The sequence below is a fragment of the Mus musculus genome, chromosome 16 (genome assembly GCF_000001635.26).
Source record: "Mus musculus strain C57BL/6J chromosome 16, GRCm38.p6 C57BL/6J".
Lineage (NCBI taxonomy): Eukaryota > Metazoa > Chordata > Mammalia > Rodentia > Muridae > Mus > Mus musculus.
The window spans coordinates 62,927,834-62,954,141 of NC_000082.6; the positions used below are offsets into that span (position 1 = coordinate 62,927,834).

At 39.3% G+C, this 26,308-nt stretch overlaps 1 protein-coding gene across 2 annotated transcripts in view; it reads left to right on the top strand.

Annotated features, from left to right (window-relative positions):
* Positions 1-1,513, top strand: part of Pros1 (protein S (alpha)) — a 75,040-nt gene extending 73,527 nt beyond the window's left edge. Inside the window, exon 15 of one of the 2 annotated variants that reach the window (NM_011173.3) lies at positions 200-1,511. In NM_011173.3, the coding sequence (NP_035303.1) occupies positions 200-360 (161 nt within the window). In that variant the 3' untranslated portion in view covers positions 361-1,511. Of the gene's footprint in view, positions 1-199 lie in introns of both variants that reach the window. The other variant, XM_011245843.3, reaches the window with a different exon arrangement.
* Positions 1,514-26,308: the final 24,795 nt, after the last annotated feature.

Consider the following 26,308-nt stretch of genomic DNA (forward strand, 5'->3'; position numbering starts at 1 on the left):
TCCTTCAGTTTGGTTGGCAATGAAGAACTCACGATGTGCGGAGCTCCATGCCCAGCATAGCCTGTTTTCTGAACAGAACCACATTATCAATTTTTCCTGTAGGAATTTGTTTGGAATTGTGATGTCTGAGTAAGTCTTCTAACCAGAAACAAATAAGATGCTGAAGTATTGAACTAATGGTCAGACACTGTTTCCACAGATATTTCCTTCAGTGCCACACCAGTGAATGCCTTTTACAGTGGCTGCATGGAAGTGAACATCAATGGGGTGCAGTTGGACCTGGATGAAGCCATTTCTAAACATAAGGACATTAGAGCTCACTCGTGCCCGTCAGTGAGGAAGATCCAGAAGAATTTTTAGACTCTGTTTCCTGTTCTTCTAATATCTCTTTTCTCGTTGTAATTATGCTCACATTCCTATCACCAGCTGGCAGGTGTTACCTGTGACGTGCAATGTTTAAATATGACGTGGTACTTTGTCCTTCAGATTTTTGTTATATAAATCACATTTTTGAAAAGTCTTGCACTCATTGCTGTCTAGAAATTAAATAATGAAACACATGAAACACTTAAATTTCAATTTATTTCCTATAAATGACACTGCTTTTTTTGTTTTTTTGTTTTGTTTTGTATTGTTTTGTTTTCTTTTAAAAGTAAGACTTATCATCATGGAACTAGTATTTAAATGTCCTGTTTTTCTCAGAAGACGAATCAGTTTAAACCCAAACAAAAGTCCACGTGACTAAATGCTAACAGTTGCAGGGAAACACTGTATTTTTGTTGTTGTTTTTTGTCTGTGAAAGTGGCAGAGCTGATAGCATATCACAGGTGAATTGAATGGAAGGTCTCGAAGCTCTATTTCAAAGTATTTCCTTTGACTGAGGCGCGTAGCTCCTTTAGGCTTCATTTTTCTTTTACCTGGCTTTCCACTTGAGCCAACACCTTCACTGAAATATAGAACAAGGGCAGATTTTCCACGGGAGCAGCACATGAATGTTGTCTCAATCAGGTTTCTATCAGAGACATCAGGTTATGCTGTAAGAGGTGTGAACATTGGGTGGACAGATCACTCAACCTAAGCTGCTGAGAGCACACAAGGTCAGAGTCAGAATGGCGGCCATCCTTAATGGTGGGAAGGAGGGTGAAGCCATCAAGAAGTTCATAGTTGTCTTTCATATTGGGTTTTAATTACTATAGGTGGCTTGAATGTGATTGTTAAAGTTAAAAAAGTGATGGAAAGTAGAGTAGATTTTTAACAAAATGATAATAATAATAGAGATGCTGGATAAAGTTACATGTTCTATCTTTGTAATGAAAGAAGTTACAGAGGTAAGATTGTCCAATATTTGATGATAGTGCATTGCAAGTGGCTGGCCGCTTTGCTGTTCTTCCTGGATTGATCGTTTCAGGGGTGCATCAGACGCTTCGTTGCCATTGGAGAAATTGGATTTTATTTTATTGTAGATATTTTGCATCACATGAAACATAATAAAATGATACATATTTTTAAAATATATGAGCAATTTCTTTATTTAAACAACTCATAGCCTAAAGCCTCAAGTCTTCACGCAGCATAGTAGAACTCCAGCTGAAAGCCTGGAAATCGGAAATCCTTGGTGAATGGTTATGTTGGCTGTAGAGTGGGGCTCAGAAACGGTAGGGGAGCAAGAGTAAACACATACTGAGTATCTTTAGCCTGCTGAGCATTGTGTAGATCACTGCGGGGTGTAACTTTTCTCCTGCTATGTGTGCTAGGTGATAAAGAATAGCAGGTGACTGTTGATTGTGCTGGTGTAAAAGACAAGGATGGGACTGAGATGATGTCTGAGGGGGTAAACTGCGTGTTGTACAATCAGGAGGACAAACTGTGTTAGGGTCCTTGGCACTCTACAAAATACCAGCTGTGGTGCCATGTGTTTCAACCCAGAGAATTGGTGAACAGAAGCAGAAACAGGTACATGGCAGGGGCTCAGTCGTTACCAGTCCAGTAGGAGTTAGCTCAAGGTCCAGTAAGAAACAGTATCTCAAAAATTAAGATGGCGGGCAATCAAGAAAGGTGCTCGGTGCCTCCACATTAGCATGGTCCCCACCCACCACACGTGCATATGCACTCAACGCAGAGGAAGAAAATCGTGAATATGATCAAAATGCATTATGCACATGCATGAAATGCTATCACGAAACAGAATTGTGCATAATTACTTAAAATATGCTAATAAAATGAAGGCCCAAGAAAATCTCATTTTTGAGATTCAGTACTTCTCACTTGATAATGTATATATAGGCAGTGCCAGAGATCAATTCCAAATTTCTTATCAGAAGCAAATACCTTCCTATATACAGCGAGTTATATAGGAGATCAAAAAATTTTTTTAAATGTCATATATTCTGAGATACATTCACACAAACCTAGAGAGGAAAGTTCTAGACTTTCAGTTAGAATATTTGATTTGGCTGTGAATTTTGATATTTGTTTTGGAACAGAAATATCTAGCATTAAGGAACCCTTGGAAGTAGAAGGAGTAAAGAACTCCATTTATCTAGATAGGAAATGACATCAGGGCTTGGAAAACAGCTCTCAGGTTTCTAGTCACTGCAGTTTCAAGTTTTTTTTCTTTTTCATGTTGTCTTAGTCAGGGTTTCTATTCCTGCACAAACATCATGACCAAGAAGCAAGTTGGGGAGGAAAGGGTTTATTCAGCTTGCACTTCCATACTGCTGTTCATCACCAAAGCAAGCCAGGACTGGAACTCAAGCAGGTCAGGAAGCAGGAGCTGATGCAGAGGCCATGGAGGGATAGTTCTTGCTTGCTGGCTTGCTTCCCCTGGTTTGCTCAGCCTGCTCTCTTATAGAACCCAAGACTGCCAGCCCAGAGATGGTCCCACCCACAAGGGGCCTTTCCCCCTTGATCACTAATTGAGAAAATGCCTTACAGCTTGGATTTCATGGAGGCATTTCCTCAACTGAAGCTCCTTTCTCTGTGATAACTCCAGCTGTGTCAGGTTGACACAAAACTAGCACACAGGCTGTCCTAGGAAATCCAAACAGTGTAGCTTCAGTTCGGGGCTCCCATATAAGTCCTTCCTCCTTGACAGGACTGCCTTGATGATTGTTCACATAGGTTACCTGATACAGCAACGTTCAAACTCCCAGAGACCTTATCTTTGAAAATCGGATGGACTACAGAAGAAGTATCAGTGTCAACCTGCTTTGTGTTTGTGTTTTCAGAATGTAAGGGTAAGGTAAACTTATCTGTGCCAGAGTCCTGTGAGGCTTTGATACATATTAAGATAACCAAGATGGTGTCATAATAATTAAACTATGCAAATTGCATCATTATCTTGCTTTTGTCTAGAAAAACAGCAGAGAAAATATCTTACTCCTGTTCATGCACAGTGATTCTAAAATGAGTCTGAGTTTAGTAAGGTCGGTAGCAGAGAAGTCAACTTTTGAAGCAGAGAAATGAATTCCCAATGAAAGTTTAGTGAGCTGTTGACTGATTGAGGACACATGCGGATTTCTATTAAATTTTCCCGTAGTCCAGTCCTGTCGTTCCAACTATCTTCTCTGATGCTCCTGTCTGTAAAGTACATGTGACATCTCCCATAAAGATGGATTCTGTAGACCGACTGAGAAACAATACCAAAGAGTCTAGAGAGGAAGGCTAAATTATGAAAGAGTCTGGGAGAGCCTGGTCATACTGATAGCATGGAAGTCAAGAGGCCGATAACCACACCCATTCCTGGCCTTCTGGCTGAATGCAGAGTTTATCTGTGAGCAGAGCACAACGACCTCTGTGCCCTTATAGAAAGAAGAAAGAAAGAAAGAAGAAAGAGAGAAAGAAAGAAAGAAAGAGAGAGAGAGAGAGAGAGAGAGAGAGAGAGAGAGAGAGAGAGAGAAAGAAAGAAAGAAAGAAAGAAAGAAAGAAAGAAAGAACGGAAGGAAGGAAGAACCCCAGAGAAATAGACAATGGAGAAAGACAGAAGAGTGATGATGTTGACTTGTATAGATGGTGCTTTAATGGCTTAGCAGTGGAGCAAACAGCTGCTAGCAATCACAGATTATATATATATATATATATATATATATATATATATATATATATATTCCCACCCAGGGTTCCTCTGTAAGAGAAGAGAGAAAGCTATTAAGCTAAAGGTCATTGTATGAAGACTTGTGTGAATGCTGCTAAATTACTTCTTCCTTGGGCTGAAATTCCGAAGCTGTGTAATAATAGAAGTCAACTGAGCCACTGGACTCAAATCTTTTGTTCATCTCATGGTCATCACTCTTGTCCAGTTCTCTCCTAACACAAACACAGATCCTGAGCCCTTTCTAGACGCAGAAAGCATGGAGGACAATAAAAAATAATTCATGCATTCATGATGTATTTGTGGGGAGCACACACTGTGAGACTGTCTTGCTTTGTACACCTGCACTATGAGATGGAGCAAATCACAGATATACAGAGAGCTAGAATTGGAGATGAAAAGAACATTACAGACCCGACTCAAACAGGAAAAGTGTCTTGTGTGGTTCTTTTTTTTTTTAACTCTTTATAGATGTATTAGTCAGTTTTCATTTCACAAAATATGTGACATAAAGAAATCAGAAAGATGTGACTTTTAATTTGGTTTATGGTTTCAGTTTATGCTCACTGGACTGTAGCTTTTGGGTTTTCCTGTGAAGGAGTACTTTAGGAGAAAAGCTGTGTACTTTAGGAAAGCTGAGAAGGGGAAGGGGGAGGGTGTGTGAGGTGGCAATATGCTCTCCAAGGACTCTGGTCAATGACATAGCCTCCTTCTACCATATCACACTGTCTACAGGTTCTAACATCTCCTAATAGTGCCACAGGCTGGGTGCACTGGCTGGCTTTATGTGTCAACTTGACACAAGCTGGAGTTATCACAGAGAAAGGAGCCTCCCTTGAGGAAATGCCTCCATGAGATCCAGCTGTAAGGCATTTTCTCAATTAGTGATCAAGGAGGGAGGGCCCATTGTGGGTGGTGCCATCCCTGGGTTGGTAGTCCTGGGTTTTATAAGAAAGCAAGCTGAGCAAGCCAGGGGAAGCAAGCCAGTAAGCAGCACCCATCCATGGCTTCTGCATCACCTCCTGCTTCCTGACCTGTTTGAGTTCCAGTCCTGACTTCCTTTTGTGATGAACAGCAGTGTGGAAGTATAAGCTGTATAAACCCTTTCCTCCCCAATATAGTAAGTTTTAGGAATCCAGGCTATGTTACTTCTTTCTGTCTCTGTTCATGCTATTCGAGTTTGAAGAATAGACACAAATTCTTTTAACATCAAGACCAGGGAAGACAAAGAAACAATGTCTATGAAAGAAGAAATGAAAGAATGAATGTATGAATTTGTGTGAATTAGAGAAGCTCTATTTCAGGTGTAATAAATAAAACTGTAAAACTGTAAATGAGACGACTAAAGCAACATGAATTATCTTGAATTTCTGGAGGTTCAAATCCAAAATCAAGATCTGAGTGGGGACTGATTCTTCTGGGTACTGTGGAAAATGCTCTTTTAAGTCTGAACTTGTAATTACCTGAATCTTCCCTGTCTCTATAAGCTCATCCCTGTACTGTGTATCTCCATATTTCCTCCATTCTTATACAGACACTAGTCATATTGAATACTAGTCAAACGATATTTGTTAACTTGAGAGCATTTATAAGGACCTTCTCATCAAATGTGGTCTGTCGTATTCTGATGTATTGGGAGCTAGGACTTTCTCTCAACACATGAAATTTGGAGGATGAACATTCAATAGATAGTAGGTTTCTTGCAGTTCATAAAATAATCTAGAAGAAGACTTGATGGACATTTAAAACAGTGGAGGTATAGGTGTGGGTTTTGTATTGTAAAGTACAATGTCTACATTGTACTTTAGATCTCGGGTTAAAGGGTATATTAGCTTGAGAAATTTGGACTGCCAGAGTGAGTTAATAAAGCTATAAGATAGGATTAAATACATATATGCACACACACACACACACACACACACACACACACACACGACAGATACAAAGGAGAGATTGGAAATGCTTAAGTTTAACTAGCCTTAATTATTTTTAGGTTCATTTATTTTATTTTATTTTATTTTATTATGGATATGTTTTGCCTACCTGGTTCAGAATAGGGCATTGGATCCTGGGGTACTGGAGTTACAGATGTTTGGAAGTTACAATATGAGTCTGGGAGCAGTCTATAGTCCTCTGTAAGAGCAACAAGAGCTCTTCGCTGCTGAACCATTCTCTAGATCTTTAATTACCTTTTATAATACACAATTTAACAAATGAAACACATCGCTGACTTGATTATAAATTATGGTACAAGGAAGATAAGGAACTTAGGTGTGGTGGTTTGAATAAAAATGTCCTCCACAAGGAGAGACCCTTGGACCTGTGAAGGTTCTATGCCCCAGTATAGGGGAATGCCAGGGCCAGGAATCGGGAGTGGGTGGCTAAGTGAGCAGGGGAGGGGGAAGGGGAAAGGGGATTCTCAGAGGGGAAACCAGGAAAGGGGTAAACATTTGAAATGTAAATAAAGAAAATATCTAATAAAAAAATGCCCTCCATAGGGCTGGTGAGATGGCTCAGCAGGTAAGAACACCCGACTGCTCTTCCAAAGGTCCTGAGTTCAAATCTCAGCAACCACATGGTGGCTCACAACCATCTGTAACAAGATCTGACTCCCTCTTCTGGTGTGTCTGAAGACAGCTACAGTGTACTTACATATAATCAATAAATAAATCTTAAAAAAAAATGCCCTCCATAGACTCATAGATTTGAATGCTTGGTTAGCAGGGAGTGGCACTATTAGACGTGTGTTCTTTCTGGAGTAGATGTAGCTTTGTTGGAGAAAGTTTGTCACTGGAGGTGAGCTTTGAGGTTTCAGATGCTTAAGCCAGGACCAGTGTCTCTTTCTCTCTTCCTGCTAGCTGCCAATTTGAGTGTAGAACTCTTATCTACCTCTCCATCAGGATGCCTGCTTGCTAGCATCCATGCTTCCTACAAAAATGATAATGAATTAAATGTCTGAGCCAGCCCCAGTTGAATGTTTTCCTACATAAGCATTGCCATGGTCATGGTGTTTCTTCATAGCAATAGAAACCCTAATTGAGACAAGAAGAAATAATTCACTAATATAGCTAGTTTAGATATATCTCCTCTGAAAGCATTAAAATCTCTTTATTGCTTTGTGAAAAAATTGTGGTTATTTTATGTAACTTTATATTCAATTTGGGCTTCATTTTGAGATTTATTTGAATAAAATTTATACTTCATATCTAGTGAATTAAAAGCATATATTATAAAATGCTTTGTTCTTTCTTTAGAAAGTCTTTTGTGGTGGGCAAGATAAAGACTATTAAATAATGAAATTATTAAATAAGAACAAAATCACCTGCAATTAATACATTATATTTAAGAAAGTGGTAGTCTTATGTTGTTAATGTTGCTGTTGGTTTGTCTCCTATGCAGCCTGTCTCAACTTCTCTGGTATTAACAAACTGTGTCTCCACTTCTGGATTTTGGGAAATGGTTTTAATGTTTATTGTTAAATTGCATAGGGACTAGAGGTATGAGACCATTAGCCATTAAAAAATAGTCCCATAATTATGATGAGTGAAGGTATAAAAACAATACATATTTAACACTTTTCCTAGAGATCTCCTGTTGCTCTATTCAGGGGGCTGTTCAGTAATAATTCAAACGTATATAGTTCTGTTAATTGCATAATAAGATGTAAAATATATAAACTGTTGTAGGATTAAGATTAGATGCTCAAAATACTTGCAGAGTTTGTGGATTTGAACAAGTGCTCTTCATTTTTGTTTTTGTAGACTGTCATGGTTACTTTTAGTTGTCACCTTGGGTGAACTAAGGGGCACAGGGATGGTTAGAGAACATTATTGCTGAGTCTGACTGTGGGGGTGTTTTGAGAATGTATGGAAGGTTAAATTAGTGAACTGAGTGAGGAAAATCTGCCGTTGTCCAATGTGGGCAGTGAACATGCAAATCTTATGAGGGTAAGGACAGAACAACAGGCAGAAAGAAGGCCAGTTTGGTTTTTTATTTGCTTATTAGTTTCTTCCTCACCAGCTAGATTACCAACACTTAAAGTTGGGTAAATATATTCCCTTATTCTTTTGGGATCTCTACCTATCTCTGGACTATCTCTTTGTGTGCTGAAATACTGATGACGTCAAGGAAAACCTTGGCACATCAGAAATGTGATGTGCAAGCAGAGATTGGAGGAGAAACAAGGAATAAAGTAAATAGGAATGAGACGTGAATTTTTGTAGATGCTTTTTTTGCTTGCTGAGAAAAAACGTCGCTACCATTTTTTTTTCAAGAAGAGTATCTTAATAATGAAATCTTTTTGGGTATTTACAGTAGAGCATTACCCAGAGGGAAGAGGAGGCATGGACATCATCTGTGATTGTCTTCTCTCTTCAAAAAAAGAAGAATGAGTTATCCTTGCTTACGACCACAACCAGAAGGTTTAAGAGGGAAACACACAGGACACTAAAGAGATATCACCCAGCCAGAAAGATATCGACCTGCAAACATGCATCACGTTTTTTCTTTTCTTTCTTGGAGTTTTGCATCTTGGGCAAAACAGATGACTCATATTCCCGTCGAACATCCCACACCCACAAATCATACCAGCGCTGTCTCAAAGGGAGTCCTCGACTCATGTCAGCCCGGACCTGTCATTGTTTTCAAAGACTCTTTCATGTTTCATCATAACTCTGACATTCCCCGGAATAACTGGAGTGAACTCTACTCTCTACCCGGTCACAAAGGAAAATAATCAAAACTATTTACATTTAACAGACCTATTTTCTTCTCTCTGACTTAAAAGCCGTGGCTTAACTCCGTATTTCTGTACATTTTATATTTTTTCTTGTAGTCCTGATCTTTCTCCCTGCTGCCTTTAAAAATAAACTCATACTTCAGCCTTAATTTTGTTTCATGCTTGTAAATCAGACAGAACCAAAACACATGCTCATATTCTTTGAAGATCACTACCTTTTTTCATCTTTGTCTAACATCTCATTCTGACCTTGACTGTGTGACTCACCCTCTCATTTTTTCTCAGGACTCAGTTTTTATGAGTAAAATTCATATGGCAGAAAATATTGATATTTAAGGTCATTCTATGGTGCTTAGTGTACATATGTGTCAAGTCGTGAGTCTAAGCTGGTGACCTGGCTTCTGATGAGATGGCTGTCCAGACCTCTCTGTCTCTGTCTCTGTCTCTCTCTGTCTCTCTCTCTGTCTCCCCCCCCCCCACCCCTCTCTCTCTGTTCTGCTCTGCTCTGCTCTGCTCTAGACAGCTTTTTCTTGCTATCTAAAAACTCTCTGGTCGAGACAGCTCTCTCTGCTAGCAAAAATTCTAAAAGCTCTCTGGATAGCTCACGGGTTTTTTGGACCAAAGTCAGAAAAGCTACTATAAAAAATTTCTAGATCTTCTGAGCAAGTCAGAAATCCCGTTCTCGAAAAAATTCTAAAAATAATTCTTGGGTTTTCCGATCAACATCAGAAAGCAAGAAAAAAAATTTTAAAAGAGCAGTGTTAGCTCTTCAGACAGCCTTCTCTACGTAGCTGCTAGAAGACACTCTAGAAGAGCTGGGTCTGCTCTTTAAGTTATTCTTGGGATTTTCTGAGCAAGAAATCCTGTTAGAAACAATTCTAAGGGAAATACGAAAAATTCGAAAAGAGCTGTTTCTGCTCTCCATGGATTTTCTTACTAAAATCAGAAACATGTTAGAAAAATATTCTTGAAGAGCTGTTTTTGCTCTTCTGAGATCTCCAGACAGCTCAGCTCTCGCTAGAGAAAATTCTAAAGAGGAACTAACTGCTGTCACTTTTGCTAGCTCATTTTATCCAAGCCCAAAGCCTCGCTGCTTTTTATTTACATATGAATTCAGTTATTTATTCCAGGTTCCCTTTTGTTTATCCTCATGAATCTTGTGACCTCCAACCCGATTCTTAGTAGACTACAAGCACATATTTTCTTTTTATCATTGCAAAGAATTCAGAGATCTGCCTGCCAGTTAAACACAGATAAGAAGCTAGTTGGGTGGGACCCAGTCCTGATATCACTATTTCTACCACACCTGGATCTAACCTTGCTCTGTCCCAGGCTGACCTTGAACTCAGAAATCCACCTGCATTGGTATTGGTAACTGCCTCTCTGTGTATCTTTCTGACAAGCAGGCTTATTGTATAGCTTCCTCTGTTCCTTTAGACTAGTGAAGCCCCTCATATAATGCTCAGTTTTTGCATAGTTGAAAAGTTATACATTTTTAAATCCATGTTTTTAGCGTTCTTTTCCACAGCTGTAAGGGCTGTCCTGAAGGTCCCAGGGTTTACCATTTTCCCAAGACTTTAGCTCCACCTTTGCCTCCTGGGCTCTTGCTGTCTCTGATTATCATGGGGTCATTAACGTTAACAGGGAGGACATTCCTTAAAGGAAGAATGTAAAATATTATACAAACAAGCCTTATGCCCACAGCAGCCTCAATGCTCATTCATGGAGGCCCACATTGGCTATCCCTGTCCCAGGGGCCACAACTATGTCATTTTGTTTCCAGCAAGGCCATGCCAGACCCGGCAACATATGAATACACATTATGCTGTTGGCCATTTGCTAGGTTGTGGAACTTGCAGAGCACAGCAGTTGTGAACCCCCAAACATGTCCTGCTCTGTGATTACATTGGCTCAGATGCTTCATGCCCCGTCAGGCAAGCTGGTGACAGGGACTCTCAAAACAGAAAGACGTATTTAGTCAATCAAGTTTGAGATAATTCATTACAGGGCCCATAGGAAATGAGAATAAGGCCCATGTCCTTTCATTACAAAGGCAGAAAATACAAACATTCTCTTTTAAGTTGGTCGCAATTTTAAAAATGTGTCGTCTCGATTTCTGTATGTAATCTCATTGTATATTTTCACTATCACAAAGCAGCTGTAAGCATATAACAAAAACCTCTTGCTGAAGCCATCTCAGGAGAGTTTCTCTACTTAATGCCTCCAGTCCCTCTCTTCCTTAAGCAACAGACATGTCTACCAGATTGCCCACTCATCCAGCTTAGATAACCCAGAGCCAGATCCTTGAACCGTCATACCCCGCGTCCTCCACAAGGATGGTAGATTCAGGGCACTTTCGTTTTGGAGGCCTATGCTACCTCTGCCACAGCATCCATGGGGACTAAATTAGAGTGTTTTGCAACTGATAGGCAATTAACGTGCGGCCTGCTTTTCATTGTATCCTTACCACCCTTCATCGCGAAGTCATATGAACTAAATTCTGTCTACTGGCTGAATGTGTTTTGTTTCCCACAATAAACAAACACGACGAAACTAACCATGTGCACTTCATCTTTAGCCGCAGCCCTCCACCTGCGAGCAATACATTTTTTTTCTTTCTTTAGTGAAACAGATCTACTTACTAGATGGTATTTGTTCCTTCCATTTCTTCTTATACTCAGATAAGAATTTCTACCCAAGATCAATGAGACTCATGTTCGTATATGTGACAGTTTATAAGACTATACACGCTTTGGAAGATCGCTGTATTAAACGAGCTGTACTATGAGAGAAGCTTTGAGAGAAGAGATTTATGCTTCGGTTTTTGTTCACGCTGATTTTATATCTGCTGAGAATCTTACATCTCTTATCTAAGGAAAAAAGAAACCTGTGATTGATCTTCAAGAAGGAAAAGAAAAAAAGTGAGTTCGGGTTTTGACCTTTGGAGTTCACTCACACTTTCAGATTTTACGTTAGTTATAAACCAGTTGTTAAAAATAACATTTTGAAACAATATGTAAAAGGATTGAAATATTAGAGTTAAAATGAAGACTCTTCTCTCTTTTTCATCAGCTAAAACCTAAGTTACCTCATTTTATCGGGCACCTTTTTGGATGAGGGATGTCAGTAACAGAACTTCACTACCGCATATGCAGCCTTATTGGGATCAATGGGAGGAGAGGCCCTTGGTCCTGAGAAGGCTCCATGCCCCAGGGTAGGGAAACGGTAGGGCGGAGAGGTGGGAGTGGGTGGGTAGGTGGGGGAACACCCTTATAGAAGCAGGGGGAGGGGGATGAGATAGGGGATTTCTGGAGGGGAAACAAGGAAAGGGGATAGACAACATTTACAAGTAAATAAAGTAGCCAATGAAAAAGACCAAAATGTTTTCCTTTAGGGAAACAAAACTTAAGCTTTCATAAATTAAAACTTCTTCATTGAAATCCACAGTCATCCCATTATCAAACTGAATCTTGGATTTCTCAGCTTTGACCTTAGAATACAGACTTTGACTTGTGACTTTGATTTAGATAAATCTATTTATATAAGTTTATTCTGATCAGGATTTGTGTGAGTCCAAGTCTGGGGGAATTTTTAAACCTTTGACTGAAGGAAGCTGGGCAAACATTTGTGTGCTTTTGGGAAGATATTCCCAAAGATATTTTGGGAAGATCTAGGTAATCCCTAGTTAATGTTGTTCCCTTCGGCCCACTCCTGACAAAGGCATTTATTTATCTTTTCCTTTCATGAATCAGATTCTGGTTTTCGATACAGGCATCATGGTTTATGGAGCAGTGGATTGGTTGTAATTGTGACTTTGAAAGTGAATTTTAGGAATAATGCAACTTTGAACAACTGAGAGACCTCTTGTACAAGCTACTCAGAATATTAAACAGCCCTAGCACGCGAAATGCTATTCTCTCCCTGTGATCTTATCAGGTCAACCAACTTGTCTCTGATTTGAAACACTCACTTTGATCTTGTTTATACAGAAGTACTTCGGCTTACATCTATGGGATCAGAATAGTACAGGTAACCTGTTTTTCTCGGTTCGTTTCTATGGTTTCTGACATGAGAAGAGAACAAAACAAAACAAGAAACCACGAGGTTTATGGGACTGGTTGTAGCATGTTTGGCCACCACTAGGGGGCGGTACACGAATGTCGTATAAGTGAAAGTAGCACGTAAGTTTCAACAATGTAAATTATGCGCTTGAACTGCGAATGCATTCTCCTACTTCACAGAACATTTTTCATACTAAAGTATTGTGAATTTATGCCCATCCTACTGAGAATTACTCCACCGTAGAGCGCTAAAAGCAGGCACGTGTTAAAGGGGTCTGGTTCTCTTTTTAAAGTAAAGCATGATCAAACATTTATATTTCAATATAAAAGAAACTATATTAACTCTTCAATTATGAAAATTCTTGTAATTTCATCACTTCCTTTCTACGAAAAGTCTTTTTTTTCCTGTAGAATTAATTCAGGACACCCAGAAAAGTATCACACTGAATTATAAGTGACTTAGTAAGACACTGACATTTCAGGGCAGGTAGAAAAATAGCATTGTTTTTCTTTTTTTAAAGGGGGAAAATTTGAAGTCAATATTTGTATCAACCAAGTGAGAACAAAATCAATAAATAGGAGCATAAATATTTTAAAACATAAACGAGGAAACAGAAAGTAAATAAGATGTGTTTCATTATTTATATGAGCGCTAACTCTCATATTTGTTCCTAAAGTACAGGCACAAAATAGGAAATCATTCGACTTACTCATGCATTTTTAATGAATACATTATTTCCATTGTTGTATTTTCAAGCACTGTATTACCTGTGAATAGTTTAAGAAATATTTTAGTTTATGCAGCATACAGTAGGGAAGTTCGCAGGCCTTGGGTTCATTTAATTTGAAAATGTTTCTGTTAGTTCACTGGTTTCTTCCGGATAACATAAATTCTGATTTTGATTTCCAATCTATATGCAGTACTTTTCACTTCCTTGTTAGTGCTGTTGATTTTAAACAGACCTGAACAGCATTCTTTGTCATTCATCATTTGGCCCTCCATGAACTCCCATGTTTTCTGAGTTTCACTGGGAGTGGGGAGGGGGTAGGTATACACGGTCATTGGTACAGATTTCTTTAAGTCTTGCAAATATCTTCTGGACATGCAAAACACGCAGAAAGCCGCTGGTTGTCTGGTCGATGCTTCTGAGAACAGACAGTCATTGATCTGTTTCCCTTTGCTTGGCCGCACAGACGTCACCATATGCATAGCCACAGTGGGTGTCTGTTCAGAGAACGTGAAATCTTGTCTGCTGTGATTTCATCTTTGGCTGAGTCTGGTGTCTGTCGTTTTCTCCACTCCCCTCTGTCACTTGTGTGGACAGGGCATCAACGCCACGGAGATTGGGCTCAGAACAAGTTGTGCTTTTCCATTCTCAGCCTTCCCTCCTCAGCCCTCCTTCCCTAGGCATTCTTCCCCAATTTTTTTTTTTTTTCATCTTTTTCTTAATATTTGAATGGAAGGTTTTCCAGGACAGATGAGAATGAGAAAAAGTCAATAGGGAAATGAGCTATTGTCAAATTGCAGCCTCAAGGGACACCATAATGACAGCAATCTGAAGTGATTTGGGCTAGATTGCATGGTTATTACAGGCACATGTAAATCGTATGTAAATAAACTTGCGGCCTGCTTACATATTGATCTTGGAAGTCACAACTGACTTCTTCAACGCTGCTCATTCTGGCTATCCTGAACTTTCTCTTCAGCATGAAAGATTGCCTGTCTTAACAATAACAACATTTCAGGTCAATTGCTTTCGATCCAGAGTTGAGGTAAGCATATGTGGGCTGTTGCCTCTTCATCTTGCCCTCTTTGGCTGTTTGGCCATGATAATTACACGCTGTAATGAGTCTGAATATTCTCTGAGTTCTAATTCAGACAGGAGGCGTGCTGCCACAGTGACTATGTGTTCTTACGGAGCTAGCTCCATTTCCTCTTCCTTAGGACTGGATAATGGCGTTTCCTTTCTGGCTGCATTAGAGTAGTATATTTGAGATTATATTTCATTAGTTTTATTGCTGCTTGTTAAGGTTTTATTATCCTCTCTGTTTTATATTCCAGACTGGCAAACACTTGCCAGCAGTGCTAAGTGACTTGATATATATGAATCATAACTTTGTGACTGAAGAGTACACCGTCGGCAAATAGAGGGAGGCAGGCATCGGAAGTGATATTTTATAATGGCATTAAGCACATGCATTCACGGAACAGCTCCTGTGCAGAGAGGAGCAACTCTATTTCAAATGTTCTTCCATCCTGCTTGGAGTCTGCAGCGTTTTTCACAAGTGGCCCATAATGTGCTTTAAATAAGAATTCATTCTTTCTGAGTCATTATCATTTATTGCATGTAATTGTTTTCTATCATGCAGCAACTGTACAGCTCTTTCTGTAAAGCAGTCTAGCAATAGGGAAAAACTGGAACTCCTTCACGTTCTTAGGCTGATGTTTCTTCACTCGGCTGAATGAGAAGTTGAGTGGGTTTAATGGCCAGTTACGGTTACGTAATTGGAGTGCTTCCAGACAGATCAATCACAAAGCACTGCTTCTCACAGAGTTAGGACTCCAAGTCTAACAAGTTAAGGGGGTTTCTTGATGTATAAACGGAAGTGGAAAATACGTACCATCTGAGATATTTATAGTGGTTATTGAAACAAATACAAGAATCATTACAGAGTCATGATTCAAAAAAAAAAAAGGCTACCTGAAATTTGAGGTCTTTTTAAAGTTTTACTTGCAAAATTGTTTTTGCAGGCCCAACAGTTGGGAGAAGGAACTTGTAGAGCCCACCTCCAGCAGAAAGACAGGGCATCAAGTGGAGGGATGGGGTTGCCATCCCACAGTCAAAAACTCTGACCCAGAATTGTTCCTATCTGAAAGAACTTCAGGGACAAAATGGAGAGGAGACTGAGGGGAAGGAGTTCCAGTGACAGACCCAAATTGGCATCCAGCTCAAGGGGACACTCTAAGGCCTGACACTATTGCTGGTGCTGTGGTGTGCTTACAGATGGGAGCCTAGCATGGCTGCCCTCCAAGAAGCCCAACAAGCAGCTGAAAGAGTCAGATGCAGATACTTGCACTCAGCTAATGGACAGAAGTTGGGGACCCCTGTGGGTGAATTAGGAAAAGGCTGGAAGAAGCTGAGGAGGAATGTTACCCCATTGGAAGACCAGCAGTCTCAACTAACTTGGACTCCTGAGGTCTCTCAGACAATGAGCCACCAACGAGGCAGCATACACGAGCTGGTCCCAGGTCCCAGACACATATACAGCAGAGAACTGCCTAGACAGGCCTCAGTAGGAGAAGGCACACCTACCCAAGAGAGACTCGAGGCCCCAGGGAGGGAGGAAGCCTGTGATGTGTGTGTGTGCGGGGGTTGGGCGGGGTGGACCATCCTCTTGGAGACAGGGGGGGAGGAATGGAATGAGGAACCATAGGAGGGAGACCAGGAGGAGGACAATGACTGGACTGTAAAAAAAAAAAAAAAAAGTAATAATTATTTTTTTAAAAAAAAGAGAGAGAGAAATTGTTTTTGCCAAATAAAAGTAGTGGTTATGCTTCCTAGTTCAGATATTATATATATTCCATTATAAATAATATTATATATATCACATATGATTATATATTACATGTGGATATATATATATACATTTGTCTATTGAAATAGAATTCCTATGAATTTTTAAAAAACATTGTTATTTTTGTGCTTTGCTTAACTGAAACTTGTTCATGATAATAAAAATTCTGTTAGGTAAAAGTGAAGAACTGCGTTTTGTATTTATATATATATATATGTATATGTATATATATACCACATTAAAGAAAGGTGGACTATTCCTGAAATCCAACATCTCCACAGTAAATCAAATTGGGAAAAACAAAACAAAGAAAGCACAATAAAACACTGGTGTTTTAAAACACTTGACAATGTCAGCTTACTAGCTCAAGAAACAATAGAAACTTCATCCCCTTTCTCCAAGGAGGGCACTGTGGGTGCCCCAGAGTTTCTCCTCAGAGAATAGAGAAGTTGCAAGGTCAGGAGTGTCTAGGGGGTCTCTGCAACATGAAGTAAGTATGGGGAATCCTATTCAATTTTCCACTGATTTCTAATCCCCAGGGATCCTAGAAGAGAAATATCTAGAAACCTCTACTTATCTTTTGAAAGACCCTGGATTTGAAACAAAACAAAACACTATGACAGTGAATTATTTTGAAAATAAATAGACACATGAGATAGGAATAGAAAATACTGTGTCCATATTTACCAGTCCTCTTTCTCTTTGGCTTTTAGATAGCTTCAGAGCTCTACAGAATTATTTTAGTTCCCATGCCACCTTGGTGCTGTGATGAACAAATAAACCACACAGGCAAAATTAAACACCAGCAACAGAACAAAACAACCGGAGGTGGAAAGTTGTATACTGGGAGAGGAAAAATGAGGGCAGGAGAGTGATCTGAGTGCATAAAGTCCTCGCTACTCCAGAGTGAGGGCCTGAACTTGAACCATCACGGGCCACTTAACAGCTGGATATCACAGCAGTCTTCTAATATCAGGGCCACAGAAAGGGAAAGTGGAGACAAGAAGACTCCTGGAGTATGCTGGGTTGCCAGTCTGGTCAAGATGGCAAACTCCAAGTTCAATGAAAGATCCTGTCTCGAAAACATAGGTGTGGAGAGATAGAGGAAAATACCTGATTTCATTTCTGGCCTCCACATGCAGCACACATGAAGGGACAAACACAGGTTCAAGTACCCACACAAACACTTATACATACATTATTTAAAAAAAAAAAGTCTAAACACCAATGGTGTAAACAAACTCAGGGAGAGAAGGATAGTGGGATGATGACTAAAGTCCGTATGGGATGCTTGGATTGAGGGTAGCACATAGTTGAGATCATCAGCAAGGAAGGACTTTCATAGCTCATGCACTCCATGTAGAGAATCTGAGTAGTGATAGAGATGGCGAGAATGGATATTTAAGATGATCTGTGGTTTTCAAAATATGTTTCTGTCTTGTCATTTTTCAAAGGTCATCTTTAAATGGTCTGACTGTCTTGTAATTACTTCCGGTTATCGTATTGTGTTTCTTTTTACCACAAGCCTAAGCTGAGCTTGGATGGCATAGACGTGGTGATGGCTGAGGTCGCCATGTGTTTTTTTCTAGTCATTTGGTTGCTGAATTTAGTGAACTCTTGCAGCCATTGAACTTATCTCTTGGTAGGGAGTACGCATGCAGTATTCCCAGGTAGAGATGAGAATGGAAGAACAGCTCTTCTTCATCTCAATGGAAAGGCTTGGACATCCTAGGAGAAAGACATGCTCATGAATTATCGGTCTCTTAGAAGAGACAGAAAAATGATTGTTGAGTGTGGGAAAGTGGGCGTGCAATAAGAGTCTAGGCAGGAAGCCTGATTCAATGTCCTTGGTGAATGTCATGCTCAAAATGTGAGGCCTTGACATTTTATTGACTTTTAAGGCTCTGCTGTTCTTTGCCTTGCATAGAAGAAAGAGTGACAGTGGTCAAAAGAATAGAAAGTTTTTTCCAGTAGTAGAAATGGTGGCAGAGATATTTTGTCCTTATTTGCCAAGATTTAATACTATGCTTCATTTTTTTTTCCCTGTATTAGGAAGAAAACTATTGAAGTGTATTAGGAAGAAAACTATTGAAGTGTAGAAGACAATGGACTTTGTGGCAATAATGAACACATTATCCTGGCCATTATATTCAGTGATTTCATAGCACAGTCTGTTAGAGCTCTTTTAATTTATTGAGACTGCTAGAGTGTTAATATTTGCAGTAAGAGATGAAGCTCAAAGATGTGCTCACCAATTCCAGTAACATTTCAGGGGACACACTTGATGGGACTTGAAAGGATGGCAATATACCTGTTACCTCCATCATCCAGCCATCATGTACTTCCATTTTTTTGCTTCTTTGTACATCACTTTCTTTGAATAATAACCTGTGGCATATATAACAAATCACTTTGTTGCCTTATTAACATTTTTTATTACTTCGAACAATGTCTAATACATTTTAACTTTTTGCAATAGCTACTTTGAGCAAGAGAGAGATTTGGAGAAGGTTTGGATGTGAATTATGCTTATTGGGCCTTTGGCTAATGGTTGAGTCTTGAGGGCTTTCAACAGATCAGTGGCTTAATCCATTGCTGGGTCCAAAATACTTTGACAGTATTTGGAGGTGACCCTTTGGTGGAACTAGATCATTAGAGGTATGCTTTGAGTACCTCCCCCTTATCTCTCCCTTTGCTTCCAAGCCTCCAGGAAGAGAGCAAGAAACCCTTCCACTTCCATGTTGTCCTGCTTTGCCTTGGTGTAAAAGCAGTGGAGGCAGTTGACCTTAGGCTAAAATCCCTGGAATCATGTGCCAAAAGACATCTCTTCACCTTCAAGTTGTATTTGTTTTGAGTATTTGTCACAGCAATGAAAAACTAAGACAAAAGATTTTTTTTCCATGTTAGATTTAGTACATGTAGTCTGTAATTCACTGCATCTAAATAAATGATATTAGTAAGAGGCTCTTCAACTTTCTTGAACTTTAGAGTAACTTGGAAACCTCCCAACTGTGAATGTGACTTTTATTTGCCAGTTGTAATTATCATCTCAGAGGCTTAATGCTGAATAAGTTCACCCTGTCTGGCTCTTTCTGAACTCTGGCTGGCTAGTTCAACTCAGTTGTTCTGGTCTAAACATCTCTCCCAGGTGACTGATTCAAACTGGCTTCTCTCAGCTTCTGACTGAATTGCTCTGCTTGGCCTCATATTAACTTTGGCAATATGTTCTAATCTTCTGGCTCCTTCTCATTCTCTGGCTAGTTCTGTCTTCACCTGCAACCTGCTTCTGGAAAACAGTTCTGGTAAAACTGCCTCCTCTCTCTCAATTAGCCATCACTTTTCAACAGGACCACATCCTTCTATAAACCAACTTTATCCCCAATATTTAACATTAAAGGTGTGTACTAAGGGTGTATCTGTGTTCCAGCCAGAGTAGCCATGTTGCTGGATTAAAATTCCTCTACACGCAACAATTTTAAAACTTTTGTAGTCACCTAGCCTCTAGCATCTAACCTCTCCCCAGAGGATGCAAATGGGTTTGATGATGTGTGGTACATTTTTTGTTTGTTTTCGAAATATAAAGCATAGTTATTGTGATTTACAGTCCAAATGTCTTCTGACCAACTCTAAATATGAACTATAACAATGGTAATAAGTATATATTTAATGGTTTTACATAATTATATTCACTCACTTAAACTCATGGTTATTTTATAATTAATCCCCCATTGCAATTGAGGCCCTTGAGATTCAGAAAAGCTCAGTTGCTCAGCAAAAATCTTGGCAAATTACACTGAGTGACTTGGCCACAGACACTCTGCCACAGAAGTTTCTTCTTCTTTTTTTTTTCCCAGAGATTTCTTCTTTATTATCACCCAGTACTACATTATACATTCTCATTGATGATTTTGACTTGATGTTTTTACATCTGGCTCAAAATTTTGCACTTAAAACTTCTGTTTATTTGCTGTCATTATTATATGTACATATAACTAACAAAAACCTGTGTTGAAAGTCAAACATTTGAAACCAAATGGAAAATATCTCAAATTAGAAAAACATCTGAATGATGAGAAAGTTTTCTTGGTATGTTGAGCCTAGAGGACCAAGAAATGAGGAGGCTCTGGTTAATGGCAAGGAACTGTCTACTGGATGCCTGTTATTAGTCTGGTATTAGCCTAGCTTCCTCATTAATGCAGCTATGTATTATCATCAATGATGTATTTGTGTGGGAAGAAACACACTCCTAGTCTTTGGTTTTGAATCAACCATGATTAGGATGTATGTTGCAAAGTAAATTACTATACATGCACTATGTGCCTCTTAGGTTTTGAGACTTTTTAAGTATAATGTCCATTGAATCAATTTAATGGTTGCCATTGTTAATTGATCTCACAAATTTCCCATTTTAGTTTTCATTTCATACATAATTAAATTTGGGGATCTGGTTATGGTTATGGTTATAGTATCTTTCATGGGTGTCCGTGTGTCCGGTTTCTAATTTAACTTGCTGGAATCAAAAATATCAGTTATGGGATTTGGGGAAAGCAAAAAGCAAGTCAAAGGAACAATTAAGGAAGTCTACAGTGGTGTCTTTGTGGGCTTCTAGCATCAGTCTGATTGACATTGAGATTAATACGATCTTTGTCTTACTGGAGACTTTATACGGCAATGATTGTGCAAGTACACAATATGGGTTTGTTTTAAAGATAATTGCAGTCTTTCTGTATCACTGGGTGGTAAAAGTTTGCTGAACTATTTTCTTCCTGTGCTAGGGACACTCTCAAGCAGGAAACTTGTTGTGTATTTTATCAATGACTTAGTCTCACTCTCAGAGAAAGAGAGACTGTTTTTTTTTTTTCTCAGTACAGAGATAGCATTTGGTGCTTATTTAAGTTGTAAGTTAAACATACTTTCAATATATCCTTTAAAGGTGTCTTCAAATCTTGGTTAAATGTGATGTTTTGTTCTGTTAAGCTAAGAGTGGTTCTCCAGAAATTGATTGCTTTACTTTGAAAATGTATCATTTCTTCAATGTATATGAAACAGATACAGAAGTCTATTCTTGGCAATCAAATCACATAGGCTTCTACAAGAAGTCTATAGTGGAGGGACGGCTGGCCTATTTCCTGGTAGGTGTAAAATTATTGGATGCATAATAAAGAGTAGCACTTGTAATCTTTTAAGTAATCAAGCTCTTAACTCACTATTTATTGGCTGACTAGTTAGCTCTGTAATTCTGTGGATTACTGCTCTTGTCTCTAGACCAGTTCTATAACTCTGTGAGTGCCTGCTCTTATTCTAAATGTAGTGAAGCAGTGCTTTAAAAACTTTCACTAGTGTCCCTGAGAGTTGGCTCAGTGGTTAATGGTGTGTACTGCAGAGGACCCTAGCTCAGTTCCCAGCATCCATGGATGGAGGCTCACAACTGAGTAACGCTGGCGACAGGGAATTGAATGCTCCTTTCTGTTTCCTATGGACACTGTACTCACAGGCACATACACATAATGAATAAAAATCTTAACAAATAAATAAAATTAAAGATACAATAGAAAAATAAAGAAAATAAAAAGCTTCCCCAATGTGACCTGACATATTTAAATAAGTGCACTCTTACAATTAATTTACCTGCAATCATTTTGTTAAACTGAAATCCCCTTTCTTCTAAATAAGAAGATATAATAATACCAGATAAAGCTAGAACACACAACCCTGAGATTCCACCTCACACCAGTCAGAATGGCCAAGATCAAAAATTCAGGTGACAGCAGAGATGCTGGCAAGGATTAGAGAAAGAGGGACACTCCTTCATTGTTGGTGGGGTTGCAAGCTTGTACAACCACTCTGGAAATCAGTCTGGCAGTTCCTCAGAAAATTATACATAGTACTACCAGAAGATTCAGCAATTCCTCCCCTGGGCATATACCCAGAAGATGTTCCAACTTGTAATAAGGACACATGCTCCACTATGTTCATAGCAGCCTTATTTATAATGGCCAAAAGCTGGAAAGAACCCAGATGATCCTCAACAGAGGAAAGGATACAGAAATGTGGTACATTTACACAATGGAGTACTACTCAGCAATTTAAACAATTAATTCATGAAATTCATAGGCAAATGGATGCATCTGGAGGATATCATCTTGAGTGAGGTAACCCAATCACAAAAGAACACACATGATGTCACTGATAAGCAGATATTAGCCCAGAAACTTAGACTATCCAAGATACAATTTGCAAAATACATGAAACTCAAGAAGAAGGAAGACCAAAGTGTGGATACTTCACTCCTTCGTAGAATGGGGAACAAAATACCCACTGAACAAGTTACAGAGACAAAGTTTGGAGCTGAGACAGAAGGAAAGACCATCCAGAGACTGCCCCATCCGGGGATCCATCCCATATATAACCAGCAAACCCAGACACTATTGCATATGCCAGAAAGATTTTGCTGACAGGACCCTGACATAACTCTCTCTTATGAGGCTATGCCAATGCCTGGCAAATACAGAAGTGGATGCTCACAGTCATCTATTGGATGGAACACAGGGCCCCTAATGAAGGAGCTAGAGAAAGTACCCAAGGAGCTAAAGAGATCTGCAACCCTGTAGGTGCAACAACAATATGAACTAACCAGTACCCCCAGAGCTGTGTCTCTAGCTGCATATGTACTAGAGGATGATGTAGTTGGCCATCAGCGGGAGAGAGGCCCTTGGTCTTGTGAAGATTATATGCCCCAGTACAGGGGAAATGCCATGGCCAAGAAGTTGGAGTGGGTGGGTGGGTTGGGGAGCAGGGTGGGAGGAGGGTATAGGGGGCTTTGGGGATAGCATTTGAAATTTAAATGAAGAAAATATCTAATAAAAATGCCTTAAAAAAAGCTAGAACACGATCTACTTTGTTGGCTATTCATTTGTAAATCAAACCATAGGATAAATGTTTTTATATTAATAGGATTTCTTTTTTCATTTGTAACTTACAGAGTCAGAGGCAGTGAAGAAAGGGGAGGAGGAGGAGGAAGAGGAGGAGGAAAGGAGGAGGAGAGAAAGAGAAGAGTGTATATAACTTTCTTTAGAGGAAGATTAACATGTAATTGCTGTGACTTACTATTGTACCAACAGGATAAGATTACATCCTTCCCACAGGTTAGGGTTAGGTTTTTTTTTTTTTTTTTTTTTTTCCTCTTTGGAAGGAGAAGGTTCTTTTGTAACAGGAAATTCACTTGGAAGAAATTAGAATTTCATTCCTGTACCTTCCAACACTTTTATTTACTTCATGTGAGAAAAAAGGACAGCATTGTTCCCAAACGACAATGCACACATGCAATATTACACGATTAACAGCCACACGTGATTTACATTGGGAATACCTTCACAACTTAAAATGAAAACTTGAATCCACACATCCCTCTGACAAAGCAAGTCATCCATTTGGAGCGAGTGGAATATTAATCTTTCAGGAATGGCTGGAGGCAGCAGACAAGTCTGAAAGGAGATGATTAATTTCCTAAAGAAAACCTGGCAAATGTATTATTTATCCAGCCTCATCATATTTCCCTCTTCCTTGTCTTTTTTATTTTGTATGGTGCTGTGCAATTCAGTTACATCCCTTGTAGCGATTAGTAAAACTTTTAATCAATAGAGTTTGAGCTATGTGGCATTGTCCTGTAACAAGTTTTAGTGTCTGACATGGAAGAAGCACATGCTATGGGTTCAAAATAGAAACCCAAAGAACAGACTAGTCATGTCATGAGCTTTAACTCTGGAACCACAATCATCCTGTCCCAATTCAAGCTCTTCCACTCACTAAAGTGTGACCTTTGGCTGTTAACCTCTGTGTGACTCATTGTGAGAAGGCACTAAGTATGCGACTGAATCGTGATGATGAAGTAAGTTCATACATGCAAAGTGCACATGTGTGTTAGTTCTATTAAAAATTGATTAGAGCAGCACTTGCCGTTAACACTAAGCTGCAAATGTTGGGTTGGTGTATACTCTAGAGCAAAAGGGTCTGATGGTAGGCATGGGCCCCTTATGGTGCACTTAATGGGGGAAGATTGCCCTGATTATTGCATTAACAATGTGAAGACTCGAGGGGAAAGAAAGAAGATCGAGAAAGTCAATATTGTGGGATACGGAGGAGAAATTATGGGGAGAAAAAGAGTAGATGCCAAATACTAATCAGATAGTGTAAATTTAAATACTACACATGAAAATTAATTCTTAGTTGTAATCAGAAATATTGTGGCATGGTATTTGAAGAATCTGAGATGAGTCAGACCTCAATGAAGAGAGGATTGGCCATGTCCCTGGTAGTAAGGATGTTATTGAATGGTAGTTACTGAAACGTGTGTATTTTAAAAGTTCTTAGCTTTGTTTTCAACACTTGAAGATCTAAAATTGAATTAAGAAATTGACTGTCATTTTAAAGAGCTCTCTGTACTCTGCTAATCGTTTATTCTGAAACAAATTCAGGGAGTTTCTGAAGAAATCTTTTGCATTGAGCCTTGTGGACTTGGATTCCTTAATTACGGAATGAAACTTTTTTTTTTTTTTTTTTTGGTTTTTCAAGACAGGGTTTCTCTGTGTAGCCCTGGCTGTCCTGGAGCTCACTTTGTAGACCAGGCTGGCCTCAAACTCAGAACTGGCCTGCCTCTGCCTCCCAAGTTCTGGGATTAAAGATGTGTGCCACCACACCCAGCGGAACTGTTATCTTAACTGTGTGGAGTCTAAAGCCAGGCTTTAAAAAATATGTGTTTTCTTTCTCTTAAACATACTTTAAACTGAAAATCAAGCTTCAATTGATGAATCCTGTGATTTTCTTATCTTAGAAAGTGAGAAAAATATGATTCTGTGGTCAGATTTCTGTAGTGTGCGTCAGCACTAGGTTGAGTCAAAGCTGCTGTCTGTAAAAGACTTACAAATCTTTGAAGGACATGCAATAAAGCATTTTGGTATGATGAATTGAACACCCATTTTCTGTTTAAAAAATACTATTTAAGGTATATTAATCTGGAACATGTATATGCTCATAAAATAAAGTTCTAAAATTACATTTAAGCAAAATTCATTTCTGACTCACAAACTGTACAAAAGTAAGGCACAACGTGCCCTGGCACACACCTCTCTGCCCCTTGCTTTCTAAAACTTACTGCCATGCCAGCCACATAGCATTAGTGAGAAACAGAGTCCTGAAAACATCCACAGAGATTTCCAGATCCTTCTGCCTCTGAACTATGATTCTGGTAGAGACAGTTGATTAGTAACAGGAAAAGAACAAGACAGTTTATTAAGAGACAAAAAAGGAAATGGACTGTTAGAGGTAGGACAGGACTCAAGGGCCTGTGCCAAGTAAGAACTTTGTGAAGTTTCCTGGGACATTAACAAGTTGGACACTTTGTGTTCCTGCTGTGTTCTATAGTGCAGTTCATGACAGTGGTATAAACTACAGTCTCCCTCTGTTAATATTCATATCCTTGGAATCTCCTACTGTATTGTCTCCTCATTCAACGCCACCCCTGTCTTTCCCTTCAGTACTGAAGCATCATCTTGTCTTAAGAACTTCACACGCACTGTAGCTTTTGTCTGCTTTCAGATCTTTCCTCAAAATTTAGTAGCAGTAAGCCATTCCTGTCAGCATTTAAAATAATGCCTGCTTTGTGTATCCACCTCTCCATCTTCATTCACAGATTTTTCTTTCTTTCCGTTTCATGCTCACTAACACCACCTCCAAACAGAGGGAGAGAGAGAGAGAGAGAGAGAGAGAGAGAGAGAGAGAGAGAGGAAGGAGGAGGAGGAGGAAGAGGAGGAGAGGAGAGGGGAGGGGAGAGAGGATAAGTTCATT